General features: G+C 40.8%; 1 protein-coding gene across 2 annotated transcripts in view; it reads left to right on the top strand.

The window, feature by feature from the left end:
• Positions 1–20,540, top strand: part of NEXMIF (neurite extension and migration factor) — a 500,288-nt gene that overhangs the window by 459,053 nt on the left and 20,695 nt on the right. For both annotated transcript variants that reach the window (XR_016313910.1, XM_089685208.1), the window contains exon 5: positions 19,579–19,697. Coding sequence is in view for 1 of the 2 variants with exons in the window: in XM_089685208.1 (XP_089541334.1) it covers positions 19,579–19,697 (119 nt within the window). In the remaining variant the exon portion in view is untranslated. The remainder of the gene's footprint in view (positions 1–19,578; positions 19,698–20,540) is intronic.

Here is a 20,540-nt window from a genome sequence, read left to right as displayed (position 1 = left end):
TTTCCCGTAAGACCAGGAAGAGAAGGAGCAGTAATGCATTTAGTAGTGGGGCATTTTTTACGTTACTAGATAGAAAGCACTAAGGTAAAAAATGTTTAGACTTTAGGACAACTTTAAAGTGTATCTATGGTCAACATTTTATATTGTACATTAATTTCCATGTATTTCAATTATTTCTAGCCTACTCCTAGTAATCTAGATGATCTTGAAGTTTGTCAATGTAATTTGTGAAAATCCCTATACATTTACTTGAATTCTGTGACACTTATTCACAATGCTTTGTGAGTGGACACTGCTGTGTCACACATTTCACAGAGCCCACCTTCTAAAATTAAAGTGGAGCTCCCCCCAAAAAGGGGAAGTTCTGCTTTAAAGACTTGTCCCCTGCTCCCTGTGAAGAATTGGCACCGATTTTGAGAGGCAGCTGCTTCCACTTCCGCTCTGACCGCCTAGGCAATTGGAAGTGGAAGTTCTCCCCCGTACAGTCTTCTGGGACATGTGACAGGTTCCAGAAGACTGTGGGACCCTTCATAATGCGCAGCTTTGCTTGCACATGAGCAGTAGGCACCTGGCTGTGAAACCGCAAGCTGTCACAGCTGGGTGCATACAGTTAAGATGCTGGCACTGATGACAGTTGACAGCTGGGGAACTCGGCTGGGTTGAACACATCGCTAGATCATGGGACAGGTGAGTGGCTGTTTTTAAAAAGTCAGCAGCTACAGTTTTTTTGTTGGTGATGTATGAATCTCAGTAATTTGCAGCAAGTATTCACTACAGCAGCAAATGATTTTTAAATTTCCAACATGTAAGTGGCTAGTACTTATCTGAACAGTTTATGGAAGGAGCAGAGTACTGAGATATATATATTCAGAAGAACAGATTATTGGTAAAGAGCGCCCTCTACAGGGTCAGACTGAGCAGATGTTACCAGCTGTGACAAGCAATCTTTGACAAATGCAGTCACCTTAGGAGGGGATAAAGAATACTTCTGATCATCTCATATTGCTGTATTATATTACTGAATAAAAATGCAATTGTAATCTTACCGATTTTTTAGTCCTCTACAGATACACGCAAAGCATGTAAGGGGTTAATATTTGCTTGTCCTTTGTTATTCAGAAATGAATCATTTTATCAGTCTCTCTCGTACTATAAATATCTATTTTTCCCTCTTTGCAAATCTCAATAAATCCTAATTTAACAGCTCGGCTTGCTTCTCTGTGTGACGAAGCTGCCTCGCAGCAGTGCTCTGGAATCCGTACATCTTGAATAGTTGAAGCAATAATCCAGCGTGTTTCTGATGGCCTGATTGTATCATTTGTCATGACTGCTCAATCTGCCTGGGCTCATTACTCCTATAATGGCAGCACAGAGGCAGAATACTGCGCTCCTATGTGCGTTGAAGGTTTGAATGACCTCACTGGGCCAGGTTAGTGGACCTTGCAACCCTAAGACTCCTCCCAGCATAGATGACTAATTCTTTTCTAACCTCAATGAAGCAAATGAATTGCCATTTTTCACAGTCCTTAAAGTAAGTCTATCATTTTGCATTGAGAAAAAAACATGCACTATATTATTAATATAAAAGCCAGAGTAACAGTTGAATTCTATTGTTTAGTTATGTATACACACACATGCAATATGTCATTAAAATGTTGAAGATGAACTCTAGGCAGACAGCTAAACATGCCGCTGACATAAAATGTGAAATGGTTTGCCATGTATTTATAATTCTGATCAATCTTTTGAAATATTATTATTATTATTATACAGTGTTTATATAGCGCCAAAAAGTTTGCTCAGCGCTGTACAATATAGTGGGGAACAGTACATGAGACAATACAGTAATAAGACAATATACGAGGGGTTCGAGGGCCCTGCTCTTTCGAGCTTACAATCTAGGAGATATCTTAAATAACCTTGTGAAAGACAAAAATGTGAGAGACATCAACTTCAATCTATGCTAGGAGGATAGAGACACACTAAGTGGTAACAGCGGTCCAACTCAAATTTCTGCTACATAAGAGCACTTTGTACCAATGTAACAGAAAACAGTGCTTCCGCAGTGTTAAGGGGTAATGACATGACGTCATTTGTGATGTAATTGGCACTTCATGTAGATCTGGCTGCCTTAACAAGTCAGGACAAGGCAGATCCAGCTATTCTCCTGCCTTCCTATCCTCATTTATTCCCAGGCCCCAACAAATACTTCAAGTGCTCAAATGACTTCTGCATTCCTTTTGATGTAGGGTCGCAATAGTGAAAAAGCTGTTAAATGAAATGTTTCCTTCCTCACTTTTTCAGACAGTCCTTAAAGCAACTCTGTTGCTTAATCAAAGTATGAAAATACTATACCTTTGAGGAACAAAGAAATACCTACCTCTCCTGCTGCCCCCACCTCAAAAGACCATTCAGATGCAGTGATTCCCAACTGATGTTTATTCTGAGAGTGTCTCTTTGGCCCCATGCAGCTCTCACTGGCTCCTTCTGCTGTCCTCCACCCATTTCAGGATACAGTAGTGAATTGGGGGGGTCAGCAAGAGAAAACACTGAACACTGGTGGAGACCCAGGTGACTGACACTCCTGGAAAAGTTGGTATTGGAAGAAACTTCAGCCATAGATTTACCCAGCATCAAAGTGGTGTTCATTGACACAGGCAGCACATTTTTAATTCTCTACTTTGCAGGTATGGCATTTTAAAAAATACTTTGATTAAGAAAAAAAGTGACTGTAAAAAGCAGCATTCTAGAAGTGCAGCAGTCTGACCAAAATAAAGGTAGAATACTTTTATTTTAAACTAGACTGTTCTGTGGCCCTAAATTAGGTTATGTGGCGCTCTGGGCATTTTAAGGAGAACACTTATAGTCCCCTGTATTTAGTACGTTGACCACTGCTGTTAAGGGACTATAAAGAGTAACTCCACTTTTGTGGGTAAAATTTATATAGATAGATAGATATACACTATATTGCCAAAAGTATTATGATGCCTGCCTTTACACGCGCATGAACTTTAATGGCATCCCATTCTTAGTCCATAGGGTTCAATATTGAGTTGGCCCACCCTTTGCAGCTATAACAGCTTCAACTCTTCTGGGAAGGCTGTCCACAAGGTTTAGGAGTGTGTCTATGGGAATGTTTGACCATTCTTCCAGAAGCGCATTTGTGATGTCAGGTACTGATGTCGGACGAGAAGACCTGACTCGCAGTCTCCGCTCTAATTCATCCCAAAGGTGTTCTATCAGGTTGAGGTCAGGATTCTGTGCAGGCCAGTCAAGTTCCTCCACCCCAAACTCACTCATCCATATCTTTATGGACCTTGCTTTGTGCACTGGTGTGCAGTCATGTTGGAACAGGAAGGGGCCATCCCCAAACTGTTCCCACAAAGTTGGGTGTATGAAATTTTCCAAAATGTCTTGGTATGCTGATGCCTTAAGAGTTCCCTTCACTGGAACTAAGCGGTCAAGCCCAACCCCTGAAAAACAACCCTACACCAAAATTCCCCTTCCACCAAACTTAACACTTGGCACAATGCAGTCAGAAAAGTAATTTTCGCCTGGCAAACACCAAATCCAGACACATCCATCAGATTGCCAGACAGAGAAGTATGATTCATCACTCCAGAGAACACATCTCTACTGTTCTAGAGTCCAGAGGTGGTGTGCTTTACAGCACTGTATCCGATGCTTTGCATTGCACTTGGTGATGTAAGGCTTGGATGCAGCTGCTCGGCCATGGAAACCCATTCCATGAAGCTTTCAACACATTCTTGTGCTAATCTGAAGGCCACACAAAGTTTGGAGGTCTTTAGCTATTGACTCTGCAGACAGTTGGTGACTTGTGCGCACTGTGCGCTTCAGCATGTGCTGACAGCACTCTGTCATTTTACGTGGCCTACCACTTGGTGGCTGAGTTACTGTTGTTCCCAGTTGCTTCCACTTTGTTATAAGACCACTAACAGTTGACCGAGGAATATTTAATAGCAAGAAAATATCACGGATGGACTTATTGCACAAGAAGCAACCTATCACGGTACCACACTTGAATTTACTGAGCTCCTGAGAGCAACCCATTCTTTCACAAATGTTTGTAGAAGCAGTCTGCATGCCTAGGTGCTTGATTTTATACACCTGTGGCCATGGAGGTGATTGGAACACCTGAATCTAATGATTTGGAGAGGTGTCCCAATACATTTGGCAATATAGTATGTAATATATATATATATATATATATATATATATATATATATACAGTTGCAAGAAAAAGTATGTGAACCCCCTTGGGATTACGTGGAGTTTTGCATGAATTGGGCATAAAATGTGCTTTGAACGTCATCTAAGTCACAACAATAGAAGAACACAGTCTGCTGAACATAATACTACACAAACATTAGATGTTGCCATGGTTTAATTGCACATAACATGTAAACATTCACAGTGCAGGGAGGAAAAAGTATGTGAGGCCCTAGCTTAATGACTTCTCCCAGAGCTAATTGGAGCCAGGAGTGAGCCAACCTTGACTCCAATCAGTGTAATGATATTGGATGTGTTGCTGACAGCTGTCCTGCCCTTAAAAAACACACAACTGTTTTGGGTTTACTGGTTTCAAGAAGCACTGTCTGATGTGAACCATGCCTCGCAGAAAAGAGCTCTCAGAAGACCTACGATCAAGAATTGTTGACTTGCATGAAGCTGGAAAGGGTTACAAAAGTATCTCCAAAAGCCTTGATGTTCATGTGTCCACAGTAAGACAGACTGTCTACAAATGGAGAAAGTTTAGCACTGTTGCTACTCTCCCTAGGCGTGGTCATCCTGTAAAAATGACTGCAAGAGCACAGTGCAGAATGCTGCATGAGGTAAAGAAGAATCCCAGAGTGTCAGCTAAAGACCTACAGAAATCTCTGGCACATGCTAACATTTTTGTTCACACATCTACAATAAGGAAAACATTAAACAAAAATGGAGTACATGGGAGGACACCACGGAGGTTAGCCATTGCTGTCCAAAAAGAATATTGCAGCACGTTTGAAGTTTGCAAAAGAGCACCTGGATGTTCCACAGCACTGCTGGCAAAATATACTGTGGACAGATGAAACCAAGATTGAGTTGTTTGGGAAGAACACACAACACTATGTGTGGAGGAAAAAAGGCACAGCACACCAACATCAAAACCTCATCCCCGCTGTAAAACATGGCGGAGGGAGCATCATGGTTTGGGGCTGCTTTGCTGCCTCAGGGCCTGGACGGATTGTTGTCATTGATGGGAAAATGAATTCCAGAGTTTATCAAGACATTTTGCAGGAAAACGTACAACCATCTGTCCGCCAACTGAAGCTCCGCAGAGGATGGGTGATGCAACAGGACAATGACCCAAAGCATACAAGTAATTCAACAAAACAATGGCTGCAACAGCACAGAATACACCTTCTGGAGTGGCCCAGTCAGAGTCCTGACCTCAACCCGATTGAAATGCTGTGGCATGACCTTAAGAGAGCGATTCACACCAGACATCCCAAGAATATTGCTACACTGAAACAGTTTTGCGAAGAGGAGTGGTCCAAAATTACTCCAGATCGTTGTGCAGGTCTGATCTGCAACTACAGGAAACATTTGGTTGAGGTTATTGCTGCCAAAGGAGGGTCAACCAGTTATTAAGTCCAAAGGTTCACATACTTTTTCCTCCCTGCACTGTGAATGTTTACATGTTATGTGCAATTACCATGGCAACATCTAATGTTTGTGTAGTATTATGTTCAGCAGACTGTGTTCTTCTATTGTTGTGACTTAGATGACGTTCAGAGCACATTTTATGCCCAATTCATGCAAAACTCCACGTAATCCCAAGGGGTTCACATACTTTTTCTTGCAACTGTATTTATATATATATACACACACACCGTATTTTTCGCTCCATAAGACTCACTTTTTTCCCACAAAAAAATGGGGGGAAATATCTGTGCGTCTTATGGAGCGAATATGGAGCAGCCGGTCCAGTATTCCCGCCGCCATGTTAGAATACCAGGCTGGCTGCTCAGCTCTACTGTGCAGAAGAACCTGCTCCTCGGTCCAGCGCTGTCTTGCTTTCACCGGTCCTCTTTTCTCCTGGCATCTTCAGTGTGGGCACCCGACTGTGACAGCTTGCGGCTTCACAGCCGGGTGCCCACTGCGCATACGTGAGAAGCGCTGCACTTTGTGAATGGCCACCTGTAGACTTCTGGGACCTGTCACATGTCCCACAAGACTATGGGGAGGACAAGTCCGCGGAAGTGGGAGCGGGTACCTGTCAAATTCGGGTACCCGCCCCCCCTTCTCCCCAAAGATCTGCAGTCTCTGGTCATCTCCAGTACTATGTCCGCAGTATCTGGTCATCTCCTGTACTGTGTCCGCAGTCTTTGGTCATCTTATGTACTCTGTGCGCAGTCTCTGGTCATCTCCCGTACTCTGTCTGCAGTCTCTGGTCATCTCCTGTACTATGTCTGCAGTCTCTGGTCATCTCCTGTACTATGTCCGCAGTCTCTGGTTATCTGTAGTGTGTCCGCAGTCTCTGGTCATCTGCTGTACTATGTCTGCAGTCTCTGGTAATCTGTACTATGTCCACAATCTCTGGTCATCTCCTGTACTATGTGCAGTCTCTGGTCATCTCCTGTACTATTTCTGCAGTCTCTAGTCATCTCCTGTATTATGTCTGCAGTCTCTGGTCATCTCCTGTACTACAGTTGCAAGAAAAAGTATGTGAACCCCTTGGGATTACGTGGAGTTTTGCATGAATTGGGCATAAAATGTGCTCTGAACGTCATCTAAGTCACAACAATAGAAGAACACAGTCTGCTGAACATAATACTACACAAACATTAGATGTTGCCATGGTTTAATTGCACATAACATGTAAACATTCACAGTGCAGGGAGGAAAAAGTATGTGAACCTTGGGACTTAATACTTGGTTGACCCTCCTTTGGCAGCAATAACCTCAACCAAACGTTTCCTGTAGTTGCAGATCAGACCTGCACAATGATCTGGAGTAATTTTGGACCACTCCTCTTCACAAAACTGTTTCAGTGTAGCAATATTCTTGGGATGTCTGGTGTGAATCGCTCTCTTAAGGTCATGCCACAGCATTTCAATCGGGTTGAGGTCAGGACTCTGACTGGGCCACTCCAGAAGGCGTATTCTGTGCTGTTGCAGTCATTGTTTTGTTGAATTACTTGTATGCTTTGGGTCATTGTCCTGTTGCATCACCCATCCTCTGCGGAGCTTCAGTTGGCGGACAGATGGTCGTACGTTTTCCTGCAAAATGTCTTGATAAACTCTGGAATTCATTTTCCCGTCAATGACAACAATCCGTCCAGGCCCTGAGGCAGCAAAGCAGCCCCAAACCATGATGCTCCCTCCGCCATGTTTTACAGTGGGGATGAGGTTTTGATGTTGGTGTGCTGTGCCTTTTTTTCTCCACACATAGTGTTGTGTGTTCTTCCCAAACAACTCAATCTTGGTTTCATCTGTCCACAGTATATTTTGCCAGTAGTGCTGTGGAACATCCAGGTGCTCTTTTGCAAACTTCAAACGTGCTGCAATATTCTTTTTGGACAGCAATGGCTTCCTCCGTAGTGTCCTCCCATGTACTCCATTCTTGTTTAATCTTTTTCTTATTGTAGATGTGTCAACAAAAATGTTAGCATGTGCCAGAGATTTCTGTAGGTCTTTAGCTGACACTCTGGGATTCTTCTTTTCCTCATGCAGCATTCTGCGCTGTGCTCTTGCAGTAATTTTTACAGGACAACCACGCCTAGGGAGAGTAGCAACAGTGCTAAACTTTCTCCATTTGTAGACAGTCTGTCTTACCGTGGACACATGAACATCAAGGCTTTTGGAGATACTTTTGTAACCCTTTCCAGCTTCATGCAAGTCAACAATTCTTGATCATAGGTCTTCTGAGAGCTCTTTTCTGCGAGGCATGGTTCACATCAGACAGTGCTTCTTGAAACCAGTAAACCCAAAACAGGTGTGTGTTTTTTAAGGGCAGGACAGCTGTCAGCAACGCATCCAATATCATCACACTGATTGGAGTCAAGGTTGGCTCACTCCTGGCTCCAATTAGCTCTGGGAGAAGTCATTAAGCTAGGGCCTCACATACTTTTTCCTCCCTGCACTGTGAATGTTTACATGTTATGTGCAATTAAACCATGGCAACATCTAATGTTTGTGTAGTATTATGTTCAGCAGACTGTGTTCTTCTATTGTTGTGACTTAGATGACATTCAGAGCACATTTTATGCCCAATTCATGCAAAACTCCACGTAATCCCAAGGGGTTCACATACTTTTTCTTGCAACCGTATGTCTGCAGTCCATTGGTTCAGAATATTTTTTTTCTTGTTTTCCTCAAAAATAACCTTTCCTTTTTCATCTGCAGTGCTGTCATTTTCTGTAAAATGCAATGCAATATGGTTATCTGGAGGTGTTCTGTATGCAGATTGTGTACAGACGCTTCCCAGAAATGTCATTTCCTGCTTGTGTGCTTGGCTTACTGATTTTCCCAGAAGTCTGCACTAAGATACAAGTCAGATTTTGAGCATCCCCTGCAACAAAAATGTCATCTTTGGTCAGATACTCCCAAAGGGAAATCATGTCTAAAAGGATGCAGACTCTGCCACTTTCCTGATTAGAACCAACAGCTAACAGATATAAAATCACTCCCATTCACATTCGTTTTGCACATGAACACAGACAAACAAACAGCTATTTCTTCAGAATAACAAAAAGAAGGAATCTGCAACAAAGTTTGTTAAAATCCTTAAAATGTAGATCACAAAAGTGGAGTTACTTTTTAAGGATAAGTCCTTATGCAGTTCTTCCTCAAGAACCACTCAGATGTGAATCTGAATCAGAAGGGGAATTCAGATGAGCAAACCTTGGTGGTTGGAGTGCTGACCAGATCAACCAGTAAAGTTCTAACTAACATTACTCTAGGCCACAGATTCCCAAACCTTTACACAGTTGTGTACCATCTTCATCATCAGTGTAGTGTGGGACTGCCATGTGTAACAATAAAATTACCACCCACCTACGATTACAACATCTATTTGGTACTTTTTCCCAAATTTGTTAATGCTAATGTTGTCATTTTTGGGTGCTAACCTGAAACAAGACAACCTTTAGTGCTTGTTGCATAAAAAAGAAGCTTTCATGAAATGTTTCATTAAATAAAACAAAACACTATCTGATCTGCTGCAGGTTGTTACCTATTTAAGTGCAAGGGTGGGAAAAATCGTGGAAACAACTAACATATGGGGGTGGGGTTACTAAAGGCAAGTAGACTGTGCACTTTGCAAGTGCAGTTGCAATAATTTTCCTTAGAGCTTAGTGAATGTCGTAAAACTTCATTTTGTAAAGAATACCCAATCAGGTGTAAGGAAAATATGAAAATACAGCATTTTTGCTTACATTGATTGGATGATGGAAATAAGCAGAGCTTTACCACAATGACATTTGATTGACATTTTAATTTTTTTGTCTTGTAATAGTGGTAACTATGATAAAATCATTCATACCTATAGATATGATAGTGTGATCAGCACTGAATGAGTTACTTTAATTTATGCAGGGAAGGGGAATTCTAGCCAGCAGTGATACTGAGAGTCAGTGGCACCGTTTACAAGGAAATCTTTGAAGAAGAATTTCTGAAGCCAGCTGGCACTGCGGAGTTTGTCTCAGCCAGCTCTGACCTGCAGCCCCACCTGCTGACTGCAGCAGCAGGGCTCTTCGTAGCCAGGCCAGCTAATCATGATAGATTATACCTGGCGAGGAGAATGTCAGCTCAGTTCTACCCTCAAATCCAGCTATCATATGCAGCATGCAGAAAATAAGACAGAATACTAATGGCAAATGGACCCACTAAAGAGCGACACTGCCCTACATTTCTGAATGACACTGGCAAATAAAATATTTGTAGTGGAAATGTTCTTGGCTCTGTTAGATTATCACCAAGTCATAGTACATATTAGCATGGGACGCATCTGTTTAATCTCTAGCAGCACTGTTTGGATCTAAATCGACTATGGAATATAACTGATTCCAAAAAAGTGTGAACCCATACTATGGCTACATATCCCCCTCAGAGTATTTTCACAATATAGATCTGAATTAAGAAAGAAGAAAGCTTTGTGTTTAGACTGTGTCCCCTTTTAAGGATTACCATGCCCAAGGCTCAGTTGCCTTGTGCTTTAAGGCCTCAGACACTGCTTGCATTCATCATGGGCATTAAACATAAGTATTGCTGGTGGACCATCCAGCCCCTGTCCTGCTGCAGCAGCTGTTGGCCTCCTATAGGGTTTGACAGGTTGCCAGGAGCAGTGCTAGATGTGCCTGTACCTTGCACCCACACCTAATCGCTGTAACTTCATGCATCCGCGCTAAATGCCAAGTGTGCATGAGGCTTTATGCATTCACAAGCAAAGTTTTTCCATGCGTTCCCCAACTCCTAAAGTGAGCTTGTGAATAAAGAAGTATGGGAGCTGCTACCTCTGGCTTTTTTTTTTTTTTCATTTTTGATAAAGTGTCATTTAACCCACATCATAAAAAATCTATCAATAAATGCTGTGATACATGCTGTTCATATTCACTCAGTCCCTAAGGGATTATTTTTCTGTATTCTGCAAAAACCCTGGTTGATCCTGCTGTACTCTATTTCCCCCTTCTGTCCATGTCCCCACTACAGTTGGGGATTTTGAAGAGCAGTGTTGGTAGCTGGTGCACATGCTCAGTTTTCAGTTTATTTATACGCTGAGCATTTCCTCCCTATCACATCTGAGCAGTCCATTTGACTATAGAGTTACATATGTGGGCGTATACACAGTGGAAAATGTCAGCCCATTCCCTCCCTCCTCCTTCATGCCCATTAACCAGCTAAACACAATGAGGGTGGGATATTACATCTTGATTGATGAAGGCTTCACCTCCCTGTTATTCTAAGGCACAGGCTGGAGGGGTGTGACACAGACTATGACTGGCAGAAATCCACCCACACCATGTTATTGCAAAAAAATAATAAAGATTTAATTTCTAATATGTATTTGTATGACAATTTAAAATCGTTTATTGATATTAATTATTTAAATTTTACTCTATCCCTGTATTTTTTTTTATTTGGAACATGTGACAAACAGCAGAGGACTAGAAGCCCCTCTTGTTTCCCTGCAGACAGGATGGGAATGAGCTGGGTCACATGACATCTGTATATTGATTAGGTAAAATGGTACTTACTGTAGATTTTTTTTTTGTAATTAAAATAATTACTGAGCCATCATCTACGTATAGAAAGAGAAGGGATGATGTAAATTAAACAGTGTGTGTTTAGTATCACTTTAAAGGGAACCTGTACTTAAGGAAAAATGGATAGACATCTATTTCTGAAAATGCGTATCTGGCTGATAAACCAACAGCTACAAAATGTCCCCAAGTCCCTGACCTAGAAATATTGAGGTTAATTTACTAAAGGCAAATAGGTTGTGTACTTTTCACTTAGCTTAGTGAATGTGATGAACATTCAATGACAAATTCACTGGAAGTCAGCAGAGCTTCACCTAATTCACTAAAGAGAACATTCCCTTGCAAAAGTGAGCAGCCTATTTGCCTTTAGTAAATTAGACTCATTGAGTCAGTGGCTCAGAAAGTGCTGAAGTAAGAAAAACGCATTTTCAATAGAAGGTTAGTAATGGAGGCCTCTAGATTTCTGTCATTGCCGGTTTTCTTTAACAAAAATATATAGATACTAGCAAATTATTGTCCCGACAAAAAAGAATATTATTTTAATGGTAATATTAGTTTGTTCTTTTGTGAGCTTTTCGCAATGGTACATTGAAAGGTCACAAAACATAAAATGCACTAATAGTGTCTTGGAATGCCCTGCAGTGTTATAAACAGACAATGATAGTGCCTCCAATTTTAGAGGTTGCCTATTGCCAGACTTGGCATGTCTTTCTCCTTTGTGCCACATGTCTTTAGACATTCAGGCCTTTATGTAAAATAAAATTCCTCTGATTTCAATGCATGATGCAAAATTTATCACCAGTGGAGAAAGATTTGGAAAGTGAATTTCTTTACTGACATGACGCTACTTATTCCTACCATGATTTGGGCTGTGGATGTACTATATAGATCTTGATAATAAGACATATGTCTCTTCTCAAAAGGTATCTGTTTCTCCTACATGTTCCTTTTGGACTGATAACATTGTGTCAATGTGATTCTGATATAAGCTTTTGGACTTCTGCTGGTGACCATCCACTCTTTATTTGATTTCTTTGGACAGAAAATTGACAGATTTTGGCACCATGGTTGTAATTCTGTGGCTGTCTTCCTGCAGCTTCCAAAATGTATTGTGGGCAGGGTTAGTTTTCTCAGGTTTCAGAATATGTGGGTAGTCATTTAGGAAACTTCTCATTAACACTCTTTTCCGCAGTGGTTGGTGAGTTGTAATATTTTTATACAGTATGTGTGTTCTGTAGGTGAGAAGTGCAAGCTGTGGATCAACACCTGGCGTACTAACTCCTAGAAAGGATTTTAGAAGTCTTTTATATTGTGCTTTTATATTGTCTGCTAGCTTGAGGGGATCCAGGGCTAAGAACTAGAACTCTCTTGTGGGTAAACTTGTGTCATCTTAAACAATTTATTTTCAATTACTGATGCAGAGATTAGTAAGTTCTACCTGCCAAACTTCTGGAATTAAAAAAAAAATTTACTATAGGCAAGCCTCTAAAATCAATGAAATTCACAATTAGCTTATGCCATGGTTTTTAAGACATGCCAAATGTCAATATATTCTCCTTTTGTTGGCTGCTTTGTTTTCTTGACAGACTGTGTGGTTTTCTACAATTTGTTCATTTTTTTGTGCGTAGCATTCCTTGAGGAAACACTGGGCCAATATATTGTTCTTACCATTGCCTGTTCAATGCCTTGATGAGTTGCATATTTCACTACTTAACAGTACAGATCTGTAGCACATAGTGAATGCTATTCTGTCACCTGACGTGGACAGGTTATAGACAATAGTGCAATAGGAAAATGTTTTAAAAAAGATAGTATTTTTTTTCCAGCGTGATGCCTCTTTTATGCATCTCCTTAACATCTTAGGGCTTATTGGTTTTCTAGACTGCGTGGAGTAAGCTTCTCACCAATTGGTTCCTCTTTTGTCCTTCATTATCCCAGAAAAGGTGTGTGATTTTTATGTGTATGTAGCACCCTACTAGTTTAGCTAGGGGGAGCTAGAGTCCTGATTGTCAGTCAGGAAGGCTGAGGTATAATAGCCAGAAGATCAAATTGTGATCAGTACACCCATAAAAGTGTTGGAGCCTGCTCAGCTGCAGGGAGAGTTCAAGTGGAAGACAGTGAGGAAGATGTGAGTGTGAAGGCAGGAGGCTGAGAGTAGGCCCAATGGGATGGGTCCTACCTGCAGGCCTGGAGCTGGAAAGAGAGATGCTCCAACTTTCACTGGCCCCCAGAGCAAGGAGCGGCCCAGCTGTAAAGGCCTGGTAGCAGACACCAACCCACCAGCGGTGCAGGAGAGAATCTAAGTGAGTACCGATGCACCCCCCTGGGCAGATAAGGGGAAGGAGCACTCTGGTGGAAAACCAGATTCGCTGCTTATTTGGGACTGTCAACTTTTAAAGTGGATACACCCAGATTGATGGGTGAAGAAGAGGAGTTCATCTAGGGTCTGGGGTGGTACACTAAGGAGAAGCTGGGTAGTTCTCCAACAAAGACTGTGCTGCAGAGAAGGTTTGTAAATAGTTCCAGGAAGTTGTTCTTAGTTTATCAGTTTGCTTGGGCATCCTGTACACCCCTAATCCTATCCCAATTCAAATCCCCTAAATAAAATAACAAAACCAAAGCTCAAGGACTGATTTCTGAATCTGGATACAAGTCTATGTGGAGATGTGTGTTGCCTGGCTGTGCAGGGCTAAGGGGGGGGGGGGGGCAAATCTTCTAGCGACTCCTAAGGGGGTAGTGATACATGTAATAAAGAACGATTCATTAGCTTTTTGTTGTTTTACCATCATTTTCTGCCTAGCATGTTCTTCAGGGTTCTGTTTAAAGCCTAGTTTTGGGTATAATGGGAAAAAGTTCAGGTTTCTGGTAGGTCTTTTAAATGTCTGTGTACCAATTTGGGAGATTTTCTTTTACTTTCTGTCCCTCTGACACCCATTTAAAAAAAGAAAGAAAACAATAGGTAAGGGCGCTTATGAATAGCTGTGTATTGGTGCCATGAGCACAAGTACCCGTCCCAATTTTTCCTACCAGAACAACAACCCTCCTGCTTGAGGCTTTTACCCTCCTCCACTTGTGCCCATCTCCATGTCAGAGGCCTTCTCATGACATTTCCGGCCATTAACCTTTATATCCAAAGGAAGGAATGTCCACACAAAAAGACAGAATTGCTGCACTTTACTGATGTTACTTTAAGATAGCATTTACAGTCACATCACATAGACATACTGGGGGTTATTTACTAAAACTGCATAGAAACCAATCAGCTTCCAGGTTTCTTTGCCAAAGCTTAAATGAACAAGTTGAAGTTAGAAGCTGATTGGCTACCAGCTGCACCAGATTGAGTGCTCCAGTTTTAGTAAATCGACCCCACTATCCAGGGTCACTTGACAGCCATTTGTCAATCACATATAGTGGCCAATCCACAGCAGTCACATGTGGAAGCAGCACACACTACTTTTTTAGTAAGCCATCTTCCCTAATTTGGCTTCTCTCCTTTCCGGGATCTTTAGTACTCACTCAGAGGACTCTGACTTGAATTAGGCTGTGTGCCCAGCTCACTGCTGCTTACAGGTAGTCTCCTGAGACAGGATCACTGTAATCACCTCTGACTTGGGTACACTTCTCCCAGGGGATCGCCTCACTCCAGGGAACACTTGGCCTGCCCTAAAAAGTTTTTTGCAACCTGCTTTAGCCCCCACCACCAAAAGAGACAGGATGAGCCGGCTCTTTTGGGTGCAGGTCTACCTCTCCCTGTCCACCAGAAATGTCCAGGACCTCTACTTAGCTGACTATATCTGCATGCTGGTGGGGTATCTGGATCCCATGCCCCAAATGTGCTAAGGCTTCTCCCAACTTCGGTTATATATGGGCACCGACTTACCCATGACATCACTACAGGAGGGCTCTAATTAAAAGGGACCTAACACCTGATTACATTATTCTTTGTTACTAGCACTGTTCTGGGACAGAGCTAACCAGTGGCAAACTAGCAAACTGCACCTGCTTACTAGTTGTTGCCAGGAAAAAAGGCACAGATTAATAAAACTGTCAAAGGTTTCAAAACATCCATCAATGATTTTCCATCATTTCCCATCCTAACTGGTGAGGAGAAATCTTCCTAACAGGGATAGCAATAAAAGTCTTACTCTTTCTAGCTCAACCCAAAATAAAAGGTTCTGGCTAGAGTTCAGCATTAAATATACCATACCACATTGATCTTATAGTAAAAAGTGTCTATTTCCAGAATCTCTGCGTATGTATAAGCACCAGCTGCAGTCAGATATTGTTCTATTTTATGTTCTCATTTTTGCACAAAATGTCAAAGGATTTGGAGGTATATAGCATTCCTTGTCTAATCAGGCAGCCTTTTCTAGCTGTGTTAATGCCTTTCTAGTAAACAGTATAATCTTAGTTTATTCATAGTTCAACCGTACTTGCTTGCAAATGTCTGGCTGCAGATTCAAGATCAATTCTGATAAGCAGTTAGTGCTTTGAACTACTCACCATTTTCTGAGTCCAAGTAGTATATTTACTGCTGGTATATGTTTAAGCAACCACATAAGGCTCTGGGTCTGTAATAAAAGCCTTTTATTTTGTGTTACTGTTTTAAAGGCTGCCTTTTTACTTTCAATCTGCTCTTATAAATGTTGTTTATTATACCCCCAATTGTCTCACTTAAGTTCTGTCTTCACTTTTTCTCTTCTGCCTACTGCCTGTTAAACTGCAAATTTTAGTTTTGTGTAGAGTGGGAAGAGTATATGTCCCTATTGTAGGGATTTTGTTTTTCTAGGAACTAAGAAGAAATGTCTTGCAAGACACAAACAACATTAAAAAATATTTCTGACAGAATGGAAAAGTTACTTTATGTGTAACCTCTGGGGAAATAATCTAGCCTTACCTTTTGTTCCAGTGGCACCCTTTGTGCCATGAAGATGTGATAGGGTAAATGGGGGAAAACCCACAGCAGTAAGCAGTTAGCACACATGTTCTTACCCTTCTCAATTGTCTCAAAATTTGACTGGAGATGGGTTGAGGTTCAAACTATGTGGTATTTTATCTCATGCGATATCCAGTGGAATGGATACAGTGGAGAAGAATTAGAACCCTAATAATGAGGTAGAATGGTTTAAGCCATAGAAATATGCCAACTCACTAAGTCAGTGTGGTCCCTGCAGCATATGTATTAATACCAGTCAAAGGGAAGCTGCTTTCACAGGACACACGTGGTGTATCAAAAACAATTTAGGTTAAATTAGGTAAATACCAAATATCTTATATTACATCTTTTACATTTATAAATACCCTTCTTCTACAATGTTGTCTTTTCATTGGTGGAAGAGAGGTATTTATATGATTTTTGATACTATTTTCTTTCAATATTTGGCATTTAGAAGGATATTTTGTATTTACAACTAAAGGAAAAACTTTTTTTTTTAGTTTTGGATAGAGTGGAGACGTATTAGAACACCTATTAGGTTTGTACTGCTGTTTGTCCCCCATTAGGGAGATTCACCCTCTCTATTTGTCCTGTTTACCATTATCATTGAAAGTGAAATGAAAAGAAAATTCTAAATTTGGGGTTGTCCCCAGAAAAGTATTAGATTGGACATCTTCCAATGGGGACACAGATAGCAAAAAAATAAAACAAAACTTAAGGGGTTATAACCCTCCATTACTCTATCCAAAATGATTTTAAAAAAGGGGCTGCCTATAGTTACCCATTCAAGCAGCCTTTCCCAACCTTTTCAGCACAGAGGAAACCGTGAAATATTTTCCAGTCTCAGAACTGGACTAATACATTAGTGTGATGGCCACTGGGAAGAATTACCCCCTTAGAGATAGCTAAAAAGATCAATGATGTCAGTGGGAACTTGTCAGTGGGAATATATCTCTAAAAAATAACTGTGAAAAAATAGAGTATCTCCACTACATATGACATATATGTTCAAACAAGGGACTAGACCATTGTGATATGCATGTACATTGGGTTATGTTTAGAGTGACTGGAAGGTTTTTTTTGCAGTAAATGATGTATATACTTGTATATTCACACAAAAAGTCTCTAAAAATCTTGCGAAATGACAGGAGAAAATAAGTATATTTTACTGCATGTAATGGGGTGGAGTTAACAAATGTAATGGGGTGGAGTTACTAAAGGCACATACTGTAGAGTGAGCACCCTGCAAGTGAAGTTGCTCCAGAGCTTAGTAAATGAGGGGGAGCTCTGCTGACTTCTGTCATCCAGTCATGTGCAAGCAAATTGCTGTTTTTTTTCCTTGCATTTGATTGGGTATTCTTTGTAAAGTGAAGCTTTACCTTATATACCAATCTCTGGAGAAACTTGCAAACTGCACAGTCTATTTGTCTTAAAGTAAACAATAGACAACACTTTTTTTCATTTTGGATAGAGTATTATTATTATTATTATTATACAGTATTTATAAAGCGCCAATAGTTCGCTCAGCGCTGTACATTACAAAGGGAGACAATGATGGGTTATAACCCCTGTCAGTTTCTTTTACATTTTTTGTCATCTGAATCCCCATTGGAAGATGTCCCCTCTATTACTTTTTTGGGGAGAACCTCAAATTTTTAATTTTCTTTTAATTTCACTTTCAATGATAACAGTAAACAGGACAAATAGAAAGGGTAAATCTCCATAATGGAGGCACAGACCGCAATAAAAATCTGACATGTGATATAAACTACCTTCATTCTATCCAAAAGTAAAAAAAATCCTTTAGTCGTTCTGTAAGTAAATCAACCCCAATGATTTCCATATCTATGCATTACTGTTGAGATAACTGATCCAAAAAGGCAGAAACTACTCAAAATTGCCTATTATATTTTTACATTTCATAAATCCTGCATGCCTGGACTACTACTTAATTACTGCATGCATTTAATTATCTATGTCCTTCTGTGAATTGAACTGAACGCGTTTTAAACGTTTTGCGGTAAATACATTGACAGTTTCAGGATTGTATGCGATATTTCAGCAAAATGTGTCCAGACACTTAAATACCGCATGGGAGTTGCTTTTGTGAATGGAGCCCAAGGTTTTAATGGGGGGGGGGGGGATCCTCCATCCACCTTGTTTGTGTGGATGGGAGAATTTGTTCATTTTTTTCCCTTGTTTAGCTTGCTGGCTGAATGAAAAGGAAACTACTTATTTATGGCCAGTCTCAGAACGGTTCTGACCTTAAAAGAACCATTTAAGTTTCTCTTTAAATCAACAGCTCATTATAGAGCAGTGGGATTGATTTACTAAAACTGGAGCGTGCAAAATCTGGTGCAGTTGTGCATGGTAGCCAATCAGCTTTTTCAGTTAAGCTTTAACAAAAAAAGCTCATTGGTTTCTATGAAGAGCTGCACCAGATTTTGCACTCTGTTTTAGTAAATCAACCCCGTTGTATTGATTCCTGTCTAATTTAGCTCAACATTAGCTCCTCATTTTCCAACCCATAACAAAAATGGTCATTCAGAGGAGATTACATTATTTATTTCATAAGAAGAAGAATAAAGAGGAACTGAACTTTGGAAGGGGTGCCCAAAAAAGCAGCTATATGGGCAAAGGACTGTTCACACGGTTTGCCTGTAGTCTCCCTGTAGCTGATTGTTTTCCTATTACAGAATTTCTATGCTATGGTAGATGCAGGGCTTTGTTTCCTCATTTTAGAGTCTCCAGAAAGGAGAACAGTCAAAGAGAGCAGCACATTAGATCTCACGCAGATATACAGCTAGGAGACTGTAGGCACAAGAGTGTCTAGGCACACTCACATACCAGGAACTGCCCTGCTTTATTTTTTAAAGTTCTAGGAAAGGGCATATTTTTCAGTGTACTGCTTAGGCACATGGCACATTATCCTTAGTACACAATATGCACCGAGTAATAAAGACTTTTGGAGGGGGGGGGATAAAGTGCCAAGGTTTGATCCTGATTTGTATTTTATGCTGACTTGTCAAGTACTGCCACAGTTTACTAGCCTTGTTGACCACTTCATAGAAATTCAGTGTTCATTTTAGAAAGGCCCTGCTTTGCTATCTATTAATAAAAAGATCTGAGATTTGAAGAGAAGATGACATTCAATGTTGGAAAACTCTGAGTCTGATGTGACTGGGGTTATTACAAAGCTGATCTGATTGTTTTTACATCCTCCATAATCTTACTTTCACGTAGCATGAACTGGGTTTCTGAATCTAAGAGATCAATAGGAAGCAGTATTTTTAGATAGAGTTTGGGCAGAATACAGGTCTAGCTTAATTTGTCACTTTGATTACATATGAGTAATAACTTATTTTTCCCTTTTTTACAGATTGGACACTAACTGCGAGATATGGAGTGAGCCTCAGAACGATAAATTGATGGACAGCCAAGAAGATAGAGACTCTGCTCCACAAGCAGCCAACACTCTTCTTATTAATGGTATTACTGGTATGTTCATTTACAGGTGCCATATTTTCAATACTAATTTACTATAAAGATTAATGATATGCAGTAATCCATGAGAACCAAACAAAATCATTCAACACTATAAATTATTTGCCCAGATTAATGAAAGATAATTGAATTGTATAACCATCTTTGCACTCATTGATGACCAATTCGAGTCTGGTACCACATACCACCTGCAGCTTTCCTTCTGCTCCCTATACCCCTCCTAAAATATTTTTATTTCTTTCCAACTCAATTACATGTAAAACTACTCCAGAGTGATTGTGATGTGTCCCCTGCAGCCCTTTAATTCTATCCTCTGGGGCTGAGAAGAACAGCGCACACAAGACAAAGCAGTGACACATGTGTGCCACTTTCCCAGCACACAAGCCATTGTGAATGCACCTCTAGTGGTCAAGAGCATTATAAGAGGTGTAACCATGACTGCTTGTGCTAGGAGGAAGGGGTTGGATGAAGCTGGGAATCAATCAACCCAGAAGCACAGCACTGTGTAGAGAAGGCAGTCATGGAGGAGTTCAGCATAGCAGGGAGGAGGGGGTGCATTTGAAAGGAAAAAATTATATATCTGCAAGGATCAAGTTCAGGAACAAAAAGGGAAGCTGAGGAAGCTGGAGTTGGGATTTAAATAAAAACCATTGTTTATTGTTTGTTCCCCCCCTAGCCGTCTTCTGGCAATACCGCCTCATTTATTCTGGTTGTATTTTCAAGTTTCACCATAAAGCCACTCTAGATGCTACCACAGCTAAAACGTCTAGTCCGGTGTAGTTGTACTCTGTGTGTAAATCGTGGTCATGTAAATGTCACCAGAGGGTCTTTTATAGG

The sequence above is a fragment of the Staurois parvus genome, unplaced genomic scaffold (genome assembly GCF_062004578.1).
Source record: "Staurois parvus isolate SC_StPar_1 unplaced genomic scaffold, SC_StPar_1.0 ptg000365l, whole genome shotgun sequence".
Taxonomy (NCBI): Eukaryota; Metazoa; Chordata; class Amphibia; order Anura; family Ranidae; genus Staurois; species Staurois parvus.
The sequence above is the reverse complement of the archived record's forward strand: the minus strand, read 5'-3'. Positions and strand labels throughout refer to the sequence as shown.